At 49.5% G+C, this 18,133-nt stretch overlaps 1 protein-coding gene across 1 annotated transcript in view; it reads left to right on the top strand.

The window, feature by feature from the left end:
- TRPM1 (transient receptor potential cation channel subfamily M member 1) overlaps nt 1-18,133 on the top strand; it is a 48,807-nt gene that overhangs the window by 2,116 nt on the left and 28,558 nt on the right. Inside the window, exons 2-13 of the mRNA XM_033100092.1 lie at nt 1,751-1,946; nt 3,140-3,353; nt 4,342-4,466; nt 5,859-6,030; nt 8,451-8,625; nt 9,083-9,206; nt 10,205-10,277; nt 11,192-11,292; nt 12,605-12,778; nt 13,896-14,030; nt 15,158-15,208; nt 17,488-17,628. Of these exons, the coding sequence (XP_032955983.1) occupies nt 1,751-1,946; nt 3,140-3,353; nt 4,342-4,466; nt 5,859-6,030; nt 8,451-8,625; nt 9,083-9,206; nt 10,205-10,277; nt 11,192-11,292; nt 12,605-12,778; nt 13,896-14,030; nt 15,158-15,208; nt 17,488-17,628 (1,681 nt within the window). The remainder of the gene's footprint in view (nt 1-1,750; nt 1,947-3,139; nt 3,354-4,341; nt 4,467-5,858; nt 6,031-8,450; nt 8,626-9,082; nt 9,207-10,204; nt 10,278-11,191; nt 11,293-12,604; nt 12,779-13,895; nt 14,031-15,157; nt 15,209-17,487; nt 17,629-18,133) is intronic.

The following is an 18,133-nucleotide window of genomic DNA, read 5'->3' as shown; positions in this document are numbered from 1 at the left end:
CCAGGGATTACCGACCCCCCAGGCAAGAAATACCACTATGGGACAATGCCAATCATCATGAAAGTCTTCATTTTGTTGCACCTACATGTCCCTCCTTATTTCAGTAGCACCCAGACCCTCCTTGAGGGAAACCATCTATGCCAGCCCTCCTGGGCCTCTGGCAGCTCCATGGACCCCCACACAGCCAGCGGCTAGGCAGCAGAAGAGGCAGGAGGGGCTTCAGGGACTCACACACAAGGCCCTTCTGTGAGCTCCACGCATTCTCTAGCACAGGTTAAACAAACAAACAAACAAACTATTTACAGCCCCTGGAAATGGTCCCAAGGGCCAACAGCAAATGAAGAACTATGTATTCAGGAAAACATACAAAACTTAAGTAAGGAATGCTGAGTCTGTGCTATTTGAACCAAGAGTGCTCCCCGCTTCCTCCTCCCAGATCAGTAAGGCGGAGACTCCACTCTAGGTTGTAGGGCCAGAAACACAGGGTTCCTTCTCCTCCGCCCCCCAGTAATAGGAACAGGCATTCAGCATTTCTCATCCTGTCCCTGATATCCATTGCTGAGGCCAAGACCCAGGGGAGAGCATCTGAGAGGTGACGGCTCCCTTTTTCTGCCCAGGCCCCACCCATGCAAGCAGCAACATAGAAAGTGGGAGTGGCTGTACTGATTTCAGACAAAATAGCTTTTAAAACCAAAAAATGTTACTAGGGATAAAAAGGGACATTTTATAGTGCTAATGAGGTCAATTAATCAGGAAGATATAACAACTCTAGACATGTACATACCTAATAATAGAGCACTGAGATTCATGAAGTAGAAACTGACCGAGGTTCAATGCAATCCCTATCAGAATTCCAGCTGACTTTTCTGCAGAAAATGACAAGTTGATTGATATTTGCAAGGCACCCAGAATAGCCATACTAATCCTATAAAATCAGAACAAAGTAAGGTGACGCTCACTACCGGTTTCAAAACTTCTACAAAGCTACAGTAATCAAAGTCAAAAAGGGAGCCCCAAAGAAAGACATACAGGCCAATGGGATAAAAGTAAGAGCCCAGAAATAAACCCCTGCATCTAGTGAGTTTTCAGCAAGGTTGTCAAAATCAATGGACAAAGAATAGTCTCTTCATCAAATGGTGCGAAAACAAGTGTTTATCAACATGCGAAAGAAGAGATTTAGACCCCTCCCTCACACCATATATAAAAATTAATTCAAAATGGATCAAGGGCCTGAATGTAAGAGCAAAAACTATAAAACTCTTGGATGAAAACACAGGAGTAAGTAAATCTTCATGACCTTGGATTTGGCAAAAGATTCTTAGATCTGACACCGAAAGCATGAGCAGCAAAAGAAATACACTTTCAATGTTACTTGTACAGAGAAGTGTTTCACTAAGTAACAGGTGAATTCTGCAATATTAGAAAATACTGGGAGGCGAATATATAGGGAGTATGTGATTGCACTTTGTCACAGAATATGCAGTAATTCTTGCCCATATTGACTTTGTCAAGACATCAAAAAGAGTTCAAATATGTCCAGTAAGGAAGGGCAACCATCCAATGTGTGTTTACAACAGACAAGCATGTAAATAGATACGCACTGATTATCTGGAAAAGGCCACCATAAGTGGCATTTCTGCCCCCAGTGAAGCTGCATAAGTAAGGTGTTAGTCTGCCCCTTGTTCAGGTTAACTCACGTTAAGGGAGAAAAAAATGTTACAGGAAGACTCACTTTTGCCTGTGATTTCAGGTGTTGCTGTGGCCAGCTCACCAACCAGCATATTCCTCCTCTGCCAAGCGTGCCATCCGGCAAAAGTGGGGAGGTAAACGAAGAGGTGGAGACTCAGCCCGAAAAATGGTGTGTCAGCAAACACACCCAGAGCTACCCCACAGATTCCTATGGGATGCTGGAGTTCCAGGGTGGCGGGTACTCCAACAAAGCCATGGTAAGGGAGGCCTCGGCAAGGGATGCCAGGGAGCCCACGGCGTCCCAGACCCCCGCCTGCAGACACTTGGGTCTTCTTTCAGGGGAGTAGCTCAATCTTCCTAAGATAGTTCACGGCCAAGATCCGTTCAGCATTGGAGCCCCGAGACTTGGAAACTGGGCATTCTTTATACAAAGAATGTGTAGGGTCACTTTAGTCCACGCCAAAACTGTGAACCCATAGGCCAACCCAGCAGCCACATCACCGGTCCATCTCCAGGGAGGGGAGGGAAATTACGTTACTTGTTTTTGGGGGTTGTCTGGGGTCTGGTTTTGTTTTCCTTTTAACTGTGGGCCTTCAACCCTCCTCAAATGACTTAGGAGCGTCTGGAAATGCTTCGCTCTGGAGTCCACCCACAGCCTCCGTGGCCTGCGTTCAGCTGGCCCAAGAAAACCCAGGACTTGCACATTTGCGTGTAAACAGGGGGCGCCCTCTGCCTTTCTGATGAGCCCTGCCAGAGAGGGGAGGCGTCCACACTGTGATTCTTTCAGCTAATTCTGAATAACACTCCTCTGTGCCCATTCAGACCCTTTTTACCATGTCTCTTTAGTTCACTGGCCCAACATCATTGTTCAAATAAAATTCAGTTGTGGTCCAACTACCACAACTCAGGGTCTTCTGGGAAGGCACGCTACATACTGGCGCGGGCATAAACAAGTGGTTCATAGGGGCCACGGCCATTCACAGCTTCTTCAGCTTGAGAGGAAGGTCAAGTCCAAAGGTTGGGCCACGGCCCCCATTTCCATCCCCCAGCCAGTGTGGCCACTGGGCCCCTCCCCCCGACACCATCGTGAGCCAGGTTTGGAGTTGATTCCTTCAAGGGTACAGTTGCCAGGTAAAATACAGACACCCAGTTATATTTGAATTTCAGATAAACAAGGGATCATTTTGCAGTATAAGTATGTCCCGAATAGTGCATGAAGCATCCTTATACTAAAACAGTTTTCATGGTTCATAGGGAAAGTCCAAAATAACTGGTCTTTTTTATTTGCTTAATCTGGCAACCCTTCCAAGTTCCCTTCCATCGCTTGGCCACAGACTCACACAGAGGCCCAGAACCCGAGGGAGAGAAAGCCAGACGCTCTTGCTTGGACGGGCGGAACACGTAGGGCAGAGCCGAGCTCGGGCGCTGAGCCCCACACCCTCTTTTGCAGTATGTCCGCGTATCCTACGACACCAAGCCAGATTCGCTGCTGCATCTCATGGTGAAAGACTGGCAGCTGGAGCTCCCCAAGCTCTTAATATCCGTGCACGGAGGCGTCCAGAACTTTGAGATGCAGCCCAAGCTGAAACAGGTCTTTGGGAAAGGCCTGATCAAGGCTGCCGTGACCACCGGGGCCTGGATCTTCACCGGTGGGGTCAGTACCGGTAAGAGCAGAATTTCTCTGGCTGTCCCCCAGCTCACAGGGGGCCCCCTGGGCCTTTGGAATACAGGCGCACATCAGGGAGATGGGTTCCAGACCAAGCCATGAAGCGAGGGCCACACTAAAACGAGTCACCGGAAGTGTCTGCTTCCTGGTGCTTTGGTGCATGTAAGTTATATTTACACTAGACTGTAGTCTGGTAAGTGTGCAATGGCATTCTGTCAAAAACAAACAAACAAACAGTGTACATACCTTAGTTTAAAAAGTACTACATTGCTAAAAAATGCTAACCATCATCTGAGCCTTTAGGAAAATAGGCTTGCTAGACACAGGGTTACCATAAACCTTCCAGTTGTAAAAACGTAATATCTGCAAACAGCTACAGAACAATGTATGCCTATAATTAAGATCAGAAACCGAAGTGTATTGCATCCTGATAATATGTATAACAGAACTGAAGTCTTTCTCCAGTAGCTCGTTTTCAGGTTGGGTGACGGTGGTAATGGTCGCCATTTCTGGCACCCACCATCCATCATTCCTTGAAGCGGGCCCTGTATAAGCCTCGTTTTCATGGAGGCTCTCGACAGTCCTTTCCCCATCGTATGGGAGAGGAAATTGAGGCACAGAGAGGTTGAGGAACATGCCAGACAGTCTGGCTCTCAACTTCAGCTGAATGCAGCAGGGACTGCCAAAGACACCCCAGGTACTTCCAGCCTTAAGTCTCGGAAACTTGGTAAGCCGGCTTGGTTTGGGTTTTTGTTTTCCCTTTTCTGGGAGCTAATGCAAGGCGACTAGTGATTATGAACTCAGACTTTCACTTTTTTCTTTTCTTTTTTTATGAATTTAGACTTTCGATGTACTTTCTTTCATGGTGAAGCTCAACCCTGTTCTCTAGGGATGGGAGCAGCTTGGAGAAGTGGGTCCCTGAAGTTCACAAATGGTGGGGTGATGGGAGGGAAAGGGCCTAAAAATATGCCTATGGCTTCTCACAGGTCTCACCAGCCACGTAGGGGACGCCTTGAAGGACCACTCCTCCAAGTCCCGAGGCCGGGTTTGTGCCATAGGAATCGCTCCATGGGGCATGGTGGAAAATAAGGAAGACCTGATCGGGAAGGATGTAAGTGTTCTCTCCCCAGACGCTGGCAATTTTTAAAAATCAAAGTCTTCATTTTGAGATAATTGCAGATTCACCTGGGGTTGTAAGAAATAAGGGAGCGAGGTCTCATATGCCCTTTCTCCCTCCCCCTTGGTAACAGCTTCCAAAACCATGGCCCAATCGCACAACCAGGATACTGCCATTGGCACAATCAAGAAAAAGGAGGTTCCCATCACAACGAGGGTCCCCCATGTTGCCCTTTACCACCCACCCACTTCCCTCGCACCCCCACTTCCTCCTGAACCCTTGAAACCAAGAATCTGCCCTTGCCTACAATTTTATCATTTCAAGAATGTTATGTAAGTGGGATCACATAGTACGGAATCTTTGAGGACTGGCTTTTTCGACGCCACGAGAATTCTCTGGAGATCGGGTTATTGTGTGTCAGCAGTCTGTCCCTTTTTATTGTTGAGAGGTATTCCGTGGTACGGATGGGCCACAGTTTGCTTAACCATCTGTTGGGCTGTTTCCAGTTGGATATTACAAATAAATCTGCCATAAACATTCACATGCAGGATTTTGTGTTCATGTAAGTTTTCATTTCTCTGTGACAAATGCCCAGGCATACAATTGCTGGGGAGTCATCATCTAAAATGTTTTTTTCTAATTTAATATAAAATTTGCAAAAAAAAATCCTTTATTAGAAAGGACAGGGAAGTGACAGTAGGCTTAAAAGCACAATTAGATAAAGCTGTTGCTATGTATGAGGTCAGACAATTAGTTTGCGAACTCATCCTAGAAAAAGTGCTCCATACCTCATGGCTGAATATCACTACGGTCACCTTCGAAGTACTCCCTTTGGGAAGCTACGCACCGACGCCAGTGCCTAGTCCACCCTTCAAAGAAATTTTGGAACTCTTTTCTGGAATGGCCATCAGAGCTGTCATATCACCCTTGATGTCCTGAATGTCATCAAAATGTCTTCCTTTCAATATTTTCTTTATCTTCGGGTAAAGGAAAGAAAGAAGTCACTGGGGGCCAGATCAGGTGAGTAGGGAGGGTGTTCCAATACAGTTATTTATTTTCTGGCTAAAAACTCCCTCCCAGACAGTGCCGTGTGAGCTGGTGCATTGTCGTGATGCAAGAGCCATGAATTGTTGGCGAAAAGTTTAGGTCGTCTAATATTTTCACGCAGCCTTTTCAGCACTTCCAAATAGTCAACTTGGTTAATTGTTTGTCCTGTTGGTACAAATTCATAAGGAATAATCCCTCTGATATCAGAAAAGGTTAGCAACATCGGTGCAGCAAGTTCGTGGACTTAATTATCCGACCTCGTAGACATGTTCTCTTGCTTCCGCTGTTGGTCCTGATACCCAAGCCTGCAGCTCTGACGCGTGCTGTGCACTTTGCCAGGTCACAAGAGTGGACCAGACCATGTCCAGCCCCGTCAGCAAGCTCTCTGTGCTCAACAGCGGCCATACTCACTTCATCCTCGCCGACAACGGTACCCTGGGCAAATACGGCGCCGAGGTGAAGCTGCGGAGGCAGCTGGAGAAGCACATCTCTCTGCAGAAGATCAACACAAGTAAGTCCTGTTCAAGGCCACGTACACTGGGCCGTGGCTGCGCTGAACACCAGGCCGAGAAGGGAACCGTCCGGGCTGCTGGAAGCCTTGACCGTGGTTCTTGTTACACCGACACATGACTTGTCTTGGCTCCCTCCCTGAGCCACCTGCCAAATCGCACTCATTGAGTGGTGTCGTGACACTTTGCCCCAAGTTCACAAGGGGGGATGATGCAAGAAACAGCTCGGCAGCTGCTGTCATTGCGACAGCACTGCCCACCATGTTGTCCGACGGTTCTTGTTCCCTATAACAACTGTCGTTATTGTTTAATGTTTGAACAAAAAAGATTTCCTCAAAGACTAAGTATGATTTCCTCTGTCAACTAAGTGTTACGTGATCGTTAAATTCAATACCTTTAGCTCTGGTCTTTCACCCAGATGAGGATGGGCCGGGTGGGGAAACCTCGGGAGGGGGCTGCAGGCGCCATCTGCTCCCCACAGGGCACCGCCCGAGCTGGTCCCAGTGTCACAGCTCTGGGGGACGATACTGAGGTCAAACTAGAGAGAAAGGAGTGAACCCCAACCAGATGACACAAGCATAACCTGTGTGAGTTAAAATAATGGGTGTAGTCTCTTGGAACACGTTCATACTCCAGCAACAATTATTGTCAAACAATTGTTTAAAACAATGATTTTAACAAGTATTGTTTTTACCATTACTGGTAAGAGTCATGTGAAACAGAACCTGGAAAATGGTCATTACAAAGCATGCTTAAAGGGACCGTGAGACTACACAGGGGGTTAAAATGGAGGTGGCCCACCATGAAAAGTTCTGGATTTCCAAGAAGCACATTTCCGTTGATAAAGTGGCTGACGACTGACATTTTTGTCCTCACACTCTCTTAGTTTTCTGGACTTGTAAGTTTTCACCTGGCCGTGTGACTGGTGGGCTTCCCTTTGTCATCCTTTGCCCAGGACTCTGAGGGGGGCAGGGACAGCAAAGGGGTGCCCAGTTGTCACCTGTCACAGCACGGAGCTTCGGGGAGTCCCGCCTAAACCAAGAAGCAGCAGCTCTACTCTGTTTCTAGAAGAGAAGGTGATTCGGCCGCCCTATTCCTAAGAGTGCCACGCCTTGCTTGGGTTGGCAGCCTTAGAGGCAGGGCATGTGGCATCTCGGTCCATGTCCCTCGGCCAGGGCCTGGCGCTAGGCAGACCCTCCACTGCACCTTTGCTGAACTGCACTTGACTGACACCATTCTGGTAGGAGACAGCAGAGTTGTTCAAAATACTCGAGAGCTCCTAATACAGCAATGCATCATAGAAGCAAGCCAGAAACTCTGAATTCTTCCACCTGAAACTCTTAGATCTTCTCCTAACGGGCGCTCGCAGATTTTAGCTGAAGGCCTTCAGAACTGGGAGACCAAGCACACTTCGCTGTTTGTTAATGTTGAGCAAACAGCTCCCATGACACCTGGTGAAACATCTCAGAATATACTCTATCCAGTCATGTCCAGTTTGGGGTAAAATTGTGCAGTAGGCAAAATAGGCAAATTTGTCTCTGCTGCCCTCCACCTGCAGGTCTTCCCTCTCCAGAATCCCAGGTTCCTGGAATCCTCCTGCCTCCCAAAGCCCACCCTGCTGGCTCTGCCACCAAAAGTTTTCCTGCTCTTACCGTGTTCTCAGGGTCTTGTTACCTGGTAGAGACAGAGGACGGCTCTGGGAACAAGTTATTAACTGATGGGCTCATGGTGGTCGATGGGTTTGCCCTCCCGGGAACTCTGCCCAAGCCCTGGAGGCAAAAAAGCTACACAACAGACCACACTGATATGCCACTTACAGTTCACAAAAGACTTTCATATCCACACTTTTTCTCCTCCTTTTTATGTATTGCTCCCTTAGGAGATAAAGGAGGCAAGGTGATGATTTACCTTTGACAGGTGGTTCTCTAGAGCTCAAGGCAGCCTGGTGGGTGGCCCAGTGTCACGTGGCTATTACCTGAGCAGCTCTCTTGTTGCTGAACCAGCCCCGTTTCACTGTGTCACACTTTAGGGGATGGTCATCCAGGGTGGGAATATCAGACCCCGGGGCAGAGCAGCAAGGCAGGTATTTTTTTTTGTTTGCATAGAGGATATTCCACCGTTTCTCACATCTCACCCTGAAGTAGCCTGTATTCCAGGTGAGTTCTACCTGGAGCTTAAGCACATGTGATTTGAAGAGTTCATGACACTGAGGCTCTGGTTTTTCCAATAAGGCCAGAGTATGGGGTTTAAATAAAACAATGAAAGCAACCATCACACGCCTGGATTCCTCCAGGCTTCTTGGGGGACGCTCACACCACATGCACCATCTGTCCAGTCGTAAAGGTTTTAACTCCAGCAACGGGCACGAGGGAGCAGGCAGTGCTGTGACGCGGGTCTGACGCGAACGTGTTGTGTGTTGCAGGACTGGGGCAGGGCGTGCCTGTCGTGGGCCTCGTGGTGGAAGGGGGCCCTAACGTCTTCTCCATCGTCCTGGAGTATCTCCGGGAGGACCCGCCCGTCCCCGTGGTGGTCTGCGACGGCAGCGGACGCGCCTCAGACATCCTGTCTTTTGCACACAAGTACTGTGAAGAAGGAGGGTAGGCTCTCGGACGTGTGGCACGGGTGGGGTCTTACCTGCCTTCTCGTGAGGCTGAGAAGAAAACCTTCCATGAACGTTCAGCCATATTCCAAAGAGGTCGACTCAGGAAGACGTATGAGAGAGAGCTCGTCTCCCCTTTCCCAAGGTCAGGACGTGAGGGAGCTGTCCAGAGCATGCCGCTTCTTACGGAATTCTTTCCCTGGGGGAACACACTCTCTTTCAACTTCAGTTTCCCTTATAAGGTTTTCAACAGGCCGGGAAAGTAGGACACGTGTGAGCCCAGTTTTTCAATTTTTTACTGTTGGTCCCTTTTGTTTCCCCATCCTGGGATCCACTCCAGTGGAGAAGCTTCCTTCCAGGCAGAGATACCAGGCAGACATAGAGAAGTCTGATTGACTCACGTGTGCAATCTTAACAGGTGCCACTTTCTTCTCTTTTGCGTTTCCTTTGAACAGGGTAATAAATGAATCCCTCAGGGACCAGCTTCTGGTCACCATTCAGAAAACATTTAATTACAGCAAGACACAGTCGCATCAGCTGTTTGCGATCATAATGGAGTGCATGAAGAAGAAAGAACTCGTAAGTGTCCTGTGCTTATTTCCAAACCCAGGTCCACAGAGAGACTCGTGTTTCCTTTCTAATTCTGCCCGTGTGTGTGTGATGGAGCTGTTCGTGTTTTAGTTCCGCTTTTCCCAAGGGGCAGTTTACAATCCACGCCGAAGGGACGGGTATGTCTGCATGGTGGAAGCGCCCTGGGCGCACGCCAAGGAGGGACCCAGGTGCTTTCAGGCCTTAGGAGGTGTCAGGTGACATCATGCCACATTGCACCATTCTCAGGTTCCTGGTATTCATGACATTTAAAGCTCTGAGGAGTGACATAGATATACCATCCTTTTAGGTGTACTTACACATTTTATCACTTCACTTTCTGAATACAGTACAGGCAGACCTCAGAGATACCATGGGTTCGGCTTCAGACCACTGCAACAAAGCGAGTAATGCAACAAAGCGAGTCACACGAATTTTTTTGGTTTCCCAGTGCATATAAAAGTTCTATTTACATTATAGTGTATTCTATTACGGGTGCAATAGCAATGCGTCTAAAAAAACAATATACGTACCTCAATTAAAAATATTTCATTGCTGAAATATGCTAACCAGCGTCTGAGCCTTCAGTGAGCTATAATCTTGCTGGCGAAGGGTCTTGCCTTCGGTTTGTAAAAACAATACCTGCAAAACACAATAAAACGAAGCACAATAAAATGAGGTATGCCTGGATGTGGAATCTGAGTAGAAAGGATTCTGTCATCTTCCGGAGCAACTTAGATATTGGAGGGTAGATCCTGAACGAGCAGACGGGGTAAATCATAATACAAGAATTCAGGCGAGGGTACAAGTGAGGATGAGCAAAGCCACCACCTCCAGAAATCAGAAGCACCGGGTGCAGAATGGGTTTGCTCTCAGCACCACTGCATTTCACTTCAGTCTCTGTGGTCCTTTTTAAGAAGACACCCCAAGTCGCCCTCTTGTTTTCAACTCTGCTTTATTCGGTCTTTTCACGATTAACCTGTTTTCAGGTCACCGTGTTTAGAATGGGTTCTGAGGGACAGCAAGACATAGAGATGGCGATTTTAACTGCGCTGCTAAAAGGTGAGCTCTTGGGAACTGGCGACCGCCGTGCTTCCAGGGCTGGTCTGGGCTGGGGCTCTGCTCGTGCCCAGGCAATCCTCCCTCTTCTCCTGCCCCCACTGTGCCCGGTGGCGCTAGAACCCTGGGCCAGCCAGGCTGCCTGGAGTCATCTCAGCACAAAGCCACGGTAGAATGACGGTAGAATGACGAGGGTTTCTTGGGAGGGGCGCTTTCTGTGGTTGCCCAGGGACCGTGATGGGCTGGAGTCAGAACCAGTTTCCATTTGTAACCAGTTCACTAAGGGCACTTTCTTTTTGGATTGCTGCATCCTGCAGTGCTCTGCTCTTCCTGTCCCACTCCTAATGACGGGCTGAGACCCGGCCATTCCTGGAGGTGCTCGGGGACACACACTTCCTGCCTGTTTATTGGCCGTATTAGAATGATGACAGGGAAGCAGAGACAGGAGAGGGTGTCACCAGCGGGCTGGCTGCCTGCCTGGGCTGGTCTCCCTGCAGGGGGGGCTGGTCCTCTTGGGCTCTGCACACCTTCGGTTTGGAGTGGCAGCACCCATTGGCCTGGCCAGGCCGACGTCTGGACAGTCCCAGGGCTCTGGCCCTCTTGCATGTGAGGGTCCCAGAGTCACTGGGTCCCTCCTTTGTCCCTCCCAGAGACCATGGAAAGAGGTCTCTCCATGGTATGGAGTCGGTATGGAAAGAGGTTGCCTCCACCTCCTCCCCTGCAGTCCTTTGAGAATATGGAGTCCTTGGCTTTGGGGCCTGAGTGATCACTCAGAAGCCAGATGAAGGCAGTGGCGCTAAGTTCTAGAACCTCACTGAGCCAGCCTAGGAAGCCCGCGCTCACCTCCCGGCCCCTGCGGGACCTTGCAGGGTGGTCCAGGCATGGAGTGACAAACGCCTGGTTTCTTGCCGTTCCAGGAACAAACGCATCCGCTCCAGACCAGCTGAGCCTGGCGCTGGCTTGGAACCGTGTGGACATCGCACGGAGCCAGATCTTTGTCTCGGGGCCCCACTGGCCGGTGAAACTGAGTGTTTTCTCAATTCATAGCCTTTCTCCTGACTTCGTACGGTGATGTGTTAGTGTGTTCTCCCCTGCCCTGAGCTCTCAGGAAATTATCTGGGGCTTCTGCTGAGCCAACGTGTGGCCCGCTAGGGCTGTTAGGGCATGCTGCTATTTAATGTCAAAGAACCAGGAGAAAGCAAGAGCCGGGAGCACTCACCACAGATTCAAACCAGTGCCCTGGAAGAAATAACCACTGCATATTTTAGCGTTGCTGGTGAAAGTGGGATTTTACCCTTTTAAAGAAAGAAAATAGCCCATTAACATTAAATATAATGATTGGTGTGAGTATTGATTTTTCAGACTATGTTCTGTGACCCCCGGAGGCCTAGAGAACTCTGTGTAGGGGTGGGGTGTGGGGGGCCTGCTGTGTATGTGTGCGGTTCAGTGTATTGTGGGTCCGTGTCTGTGGGTAGCATGTGTGGGGGGAATGTGTAATGTGTGTGTGCATGTACTGTAGTGTACATGTGTGGTATGTACCTGTGGCATCTGTGTGTCACGTGTGTCATATGTGAGAGGATGCTGATGTGTGTGGGTGACTCAGAAAGCCGTCCCCTCGACAAAGAAAAAACCAGATAAACAAGAGCGGGTTTCCTGCTTCCCAAGTCGAAGGTCCCCGAGCCTGACCCAGCCCTTCCTGGCAGTCCGTTCTGGAACCTTTCAGATTGTCTGCCCCAGCATTCGGCCTCGTCACCATTCACGCAGCAATTCATTTTGCTCTGCATTCCTTTACCGAGAGTGGAAAAACTGGGAGACTAAAAAGGAAATTAAAATATTTAAGGTACTGCATGATCTTCTTAATTTACGTGATTCAGTCAGTCACTCGTCCAGCTTGTTCCCACATTGTGTGCGTCTCAGCAACACCCACGAGACATTCTGTGCGAGTCAGAAGCTCAGTTCATGTGTCTGTCCAAATAGGCGTCTGCAGTTGTACACGTTGCCTCTGACCCCTTCACAATCATTTTCTCCCATCTACATAAGCAACCGTCACCTTTGAACTTAAGTTCTCAGCACCACCGCCTTTGGGCAAACACACATCCACCAAAATGTCAGCCTCTTTAAGGACACAAATACACTTACTCGTCAGGGAGTGAGCAGCAGTGGTCCATGATATCAGGGCTTCCCCAGCAGACAGCAGGCCTGTGACGAGTGTGCGCACGAACGTGCACATGTGTGCATGTGTGCACGTGTGTGTGCACATGTGTGTATGCAGAGGTGAGGGTCAGTGCAGCGGTAATATCTTTCCCTCACTCTGCTTGCTGTGGATGCAGCCCCTGGGAAGCCTGGTCCCACCGGAGCATAGCAAGGTCACCGAGAAGGAGAAGAAGCCACCCACAGGCACCACCAAAGGGGGCCGGGGGAAAGGAAAAGGCAAGAAGAAAGGGAAAGTGAAAGAGGAGGTGGAGGAAGAAACTGACCCCCGGAAGCTCGAGCTGCTGAACTGGGTATGTGGAGAGCCTGTCTTCCATTTCTTGGGATCAGCGACGTCACGGAGCCTGTCACCCTCTTCCTTCAGGGGAAGGGGCAGTTCTGGGTGCTTTGGCTTCAGCCCCACCCTGGGCTCTGAGTCCCAGGAGGCCACGAGAAAACATTGGTAGGATGGTGCTGGTATTTCCACCAGCAAGGTCACCTTTGCTGTGATGCAGCAGTGAGGTTGTCATAAACACCAAACATTCCTGCTTTGGGGGCATGGAGCCGCGCAGAGAGGAACCCCGGTCATTTTACTCCACACTGACTCTCTGCCTGGCAGACACGTATGCTCGATGCACAAAAATACGGGAAACTCACCAATTATTATGGAGTAAAAGGTGGAGCCTGTGACGGGGGAGTGGATGTGACAGGTGGGCTGGGATGTGGGAACCACATATCACATGGTGGGTCCCGGCCTTGCCACTGTCAGGACACAGACAGGACAGGGTGTTGGGCCTCTGTGGGCACATGTAACTGGCATCACTCACCCTGGTGGCACGCTGCATGCCCGCTCAGTCCCAGCCGGCTGCCACAAAGGTTATTCTCAGTCCAGGAAACAAACTATCTCTAGCAAGTCTTCTCATTATACTGAGGGCTGCTGGTCCATTGCATTTAAAGAACAGAGGCGTAAATGATAAATAATGGTAAATAAAATGTTAAAATCTATCACCTCAAAAAAGATTGTTTATGGAGTTGGGAGCTTGGGAGATTCAAGTATCGATCGCAGTTTCATTTTGAAAAGAAAACTATTAACTTATGTGTTTATATGAAAAGAAAAGCTAATAAACTATTTTAATTGAAAACAAAACCGGAAACTGGAGAGAGTGATGCCAGTTTGGCTGTAATTCTGAATCCTCTTCAATGTGTTTGAAAAAGGAGAAAATCATTTCTTTTTCTCCCTTTATCAAACTTTGCTCCTTGGTTTGACACATAGGGGCCAAACCGAGAAGAAAGGGGAGGGAGAAGGAAGGAGAGGGGCTGTGTGTTGCTGAGGATGAGTTGCAGAGAGAATCGTGGTCAGAAAGCTCTGGGACCTGGGGCCTAGGGTCCCCCTGCAAGGCCATCCTGGGCTCCCGCTCCTGCCTCCCACAGGTGAATGCTCTGGAACAAGCCATGCTGGACGCCTTAGTCTTTGATCGAGTTGACTTTGTGAAGCTCCTGATTGAAAATGGAGTAAATATGCAACACTTTCTTACCATCCCGAGGCTGGAAGAGCTTTACAACACAGTGAGTGTTCTGGGGGGGAGTGGGGGAAGGGCGGCCGGGGGAGCCGGCCATCTGGGTACACGTATCTCTGGTGTGTCTCATGCATGACAGTACCCAGGTGAGCACAGAATCACTGAAGCACGGTGTCAGCTGGGAGGGCCACCATGTAACAGCAGGCAGCGATTCCTACCTGCTGGGGCCACAGCCTGTGGTCACATCTTTACTAGCTCCTGCCATGCCTAGCAGACGCTCTCTTCCGTTGTATTAACTCAGGTATGGTACCTGAGCACTAGTCTGTACAGAGAGAATCTAGCTTCCTAAGTCAGCCAGGCTTTCATGAGCAGAGTGGAAAGTTACCAGGGTGAGCAGGCCTTTGTTCCTGGGGACCCCCATTTTTATGTGGCTTTAGTGAAAAGTGTAGAATCAAGTTTTCACAGTAAGGAGCTCCACTGTATTAGAAAGGAAGCATTTGACAAAAAAAGAAACAAAAACTCATAGACACAGACAACAGTTCAGTGGTGACCAAAGGGTAAGGGGGGAGGGGGTGGTAGATGAGGGTAAATGGGGTCAAATATATGGTGATGGAAGGAGAACTGACTCTGGGTGGTGAGCACACAATGTGATATACAGATGACAGATTACAGAATTGTACACTTGAAACTTACTTAATTTTACTAACTATTGTCACCCCAATACATTTAATTTAAAGGAAGGAAGGAAGGAAGGGAAAAAGGAAGGAAGGTAGCCAGAGAGAGAGAGAGAGAGAGAGAAACAAACAAACAACTTGAATGAAATCCTCTTGGCTTATATTGTGACAATATGAATTCTGAGAACTTACATTTCCTTTCCCCATTCTAAAATTTTAAATAGCACAAATCCCCTCTGCAGCTATTTGCTAAAACTTGGTGACTTTTTAGCACAATGTTGCACATCATAAGATGTTCTTTTAAACAGTTCAATGGAATATATTTAACACTTTTGAATGTGTTGGCTACTTCTTAACCACGAACCAGTCCTGTCTCATAAAAGAGACAGGCTGACAAGTGAGTTACCATCTCACGATTCATTAATTCTATAGAGTAGGGTAGGATTTTGCTCAGCGTTAAAGAGAAAAACATATTTCATATGGCTGAATGCTTCTCTTTCAGAGACTGGGTCCACCAAACACACTTCATTTGCTGGTGAGAGACGTAAAAAAGGTCAGTCTGCTACTTCATAACCCTTACGTATTGGCATCTTTCAACAAGACATTTTTTAAAATTTGTTTTTCAATTGCAGTTGACACACAATATTATATTAGTTTCAGGTGTACAGCACAGCAGTTAAACACTTACATAACTTAGGAAGTGATCACCCCCCATAAGTCCAGTCCTCCCACCTGACACCATACATAGTTATTACAATAGTATTGACTATATTCCCTATGCTGTATTTTACATCCCTGTGACTGTTTTCATAACTAGCAATTTGTACTTAATAAGACATTTTTCAGAGCACTTTCAAAATTTCTAAAATGTGTGGTCACTTTATTGGAGGCATAAGAAGTAATGAATTCCTCTCTCCATAAAGAGTTTACTTAAAACTAAAATCAAATAGTAATAATCATCTTTTTAAAGTTTAATGTTCACGCCCACACGTGAGAGGCTGGTGCCGAATGACCCACAATAGGTCGGCTCATTACCAAGGTCAGGGCACCAGCCAGGGGGGTCGGGGGGGCTTGCTGCTGACCTGAGCGAGCTGCCATCTGTCAGGGCGGCCTTGTACTCTGGATCTGCGTGAAGAGCTGCCACTCTGCCTCTTTCCGGAAGCACCAGCAGGTCCGCTCACGGAACGTCATGGCATTTCTTGAGTCATGTCGCCACAGGCTAGAGACTGGATTGGGTTAATGCGAGTGATTCATTTCGTGAGAATGCAGCCCCTGGCATGCAAAGTGTGCGGTGTGTATTCATATTCTCAGCAAGAGAAAATAACTCAGATGAGCGAGTCTGGTCAGATGTCATGCAAGTATCTAGTTCTAACAAGAGGAGACACTCACTGGATCAGAACAGAATCAGCTCCCCCCATAATGACTGATTTCCCAGATTTCTTAGTGAGGAAGTGCCAACGTTCAAAAGCTCTTGCCCTCCGACCCACCCACCCAGGCAGACTTGGGGGGGCAAACCTTCTGCCGCTTCAGGGGCTGTCTATAGCATTGCTCCTGTCCCCCAAAACACCAGCTCCTGAGTAGCAGGACTGTACCCCCTTATTTCTGCGTACGGAATCCCAGCCACCACAGGGTCTGAACAAACCTGTGATGCCTGAGGAAAGATTTAGTAAATCTGGCCAGTCCCAATGTACTACCGGGCGTCGCTCACCCCACCTGTCCCCACCGCGCCCTCCTTTGGTGCCTCCCTCTCTCCCAGGCTGCTGTGCACCCCAACAACCATCTCCTCCAAAACGAAGCTCCAAGTCCATCATGCACGTCCCTGTGCAAAATGGTCTCCTGACCCAAAGGGGCTCTCATCTCCCGGATGCAGCCTCAGTAGAGAACTGTTGTGGTAATAATTACTGCTTGTGAAACAGTCGCAAAGCACCCTCCAGCACCAACTTTCTGTCAATCATATCCCGTGCCTTAACTTAGGTTTATTCCTGTGTGACCCATACATCCATGTGGACAGGCTTATTTTGAAGTAAAAGATGTTTTATGAAACCAAAACAAGGGGAGTGGAGTAACCTGCATGCAGTGGACCCCAGGTTTTCACCATCATTTCAGCCATACGAAATTCACCAAGCCATAAATGGCCTATAGCAAAAAACCCCTAGTAACGGAAGGCTCGGCTGTGCCGCATGGATGAGGCGGCTGCCCAGGGACGCGACTGGTGACCCACCGACTCCCAGTGCGCCGGCAGCCTCCCTCAGCAGCCCCCTGGCGGACTCTGCCTCAACACACCCCTTCTATTTCATTGCAGAACTCTACCCCCTCCTTGTCTCCTAACCTCCCCAGATAGTGTGGGTGTTTGGGTTCTGTCTGAAATCTGGGGGGTGGGTCCCCCTGAAAGTCACAGGGCACCGTGCAGAGCTGTCACTGGGAAAGCCCAGCGCCGGGGTACTCTGTCTTCCCACGGGCCCCACGGTGTCCACCTTCCTGCGACCCTGGTCACTTCTTCCTCTTGCATGAAATCTGGACTCCAGCCCCTGGAGCGGGCTGCTCCCCTGCAAGCAGCTGTCACAGCAACTTCTCGACAAAACCCGTCTGTCACCAGGGAAGGCTCACACAGCTGCATGATTATCTCCTTTACGTGGCTGCACGTTTTTGCCCTCTACCGGACAGCCTCCTGCCTTTCTGTCCTCACGGGGATTTTCTGAACTGTGGCTTCAGCCCTCATGTCCCTCAGTCATTTGCGAATACACTGAGTATAACTTCACACAGCGGCACCCACGCCTGAGGGTGGTGACAGACGCCCCGGCGCGGCCCGACACACAGCTGCTTGTCTTCCAGGGCAACATGCCACCCGACTACCACATCAGCCTCATAGACATCGGGCTGGTGCTGGAGTACCTCATGGGCGGGGCCTACCGCTGCCACTACACCCGGAAGAGCTTCCGCACCCTCTACAACAACCTGTTCGGACCCAAGAGGGTAGAGCTCCGTCACCGCGCTGTTCTGTGCCTCCTGGGGTCGCATGTGGTTCCCGCTGTCCTCTCCAGTAGCTCAGCCTGTGCAAAGCCGAGCTCATCCCCCAGCCCCACGCGCACCTGGAACGACTCAGGTGTGGGCGTCTCTGTCCCTACAGACGCCCGGGCTTCATCCCAGGCCCCTCGGTTGTCCTTAGCAAGTCGGGACGCTCGGCCCGGCCCTTGTGCCTGCCCTCCAGCCTTTCCCCTTCCTCCTGGGCTCCCTCGTCTCTGCCCGATGCACTCCACCCTCCTGCTTTGGCCACCCTGACCTTTCAAAGCCAGGGACAGGAAGGTAGCTCCCTGCTCAGAGAAGCCAGCGCTCCCTGCCGCCTGAGGCATCCAGGGCCATCTGGCAGCCTGACGGTCAGCCCACCTGTCACGGGAGACCACATGCCTCTGCCGACACCACACTGTGCGAGGGTGTCGGCCAGGACTTTCCGGATCTAAACCCCTCGCTTAGCGCAAGC

The sequence above is a fragment of the Rhinolophus ferrumequinum genome, chromosome 28, assembly GCF_004115265.2.
Source record: "Rhinolophus ferrumequinum isolate MPI-CBG mRhiFer1 chromosome 28, mRhiFer1_v1.p, whole genome shotgun sequence".
NCBI classification, from domain to species: domain Eukaryota; kingdom Metazoa; phylum Chordata; class Mammalia; order Chiroptera; family Rhinolophidae; genus Rhinolophus; species Rhinolophus ferrumequinum.
The sequence above is the reverse complement of the archived record's forward strand: the minus strand, read 5'-3'. Positions and strand labels throughout refer to the sequence as shown.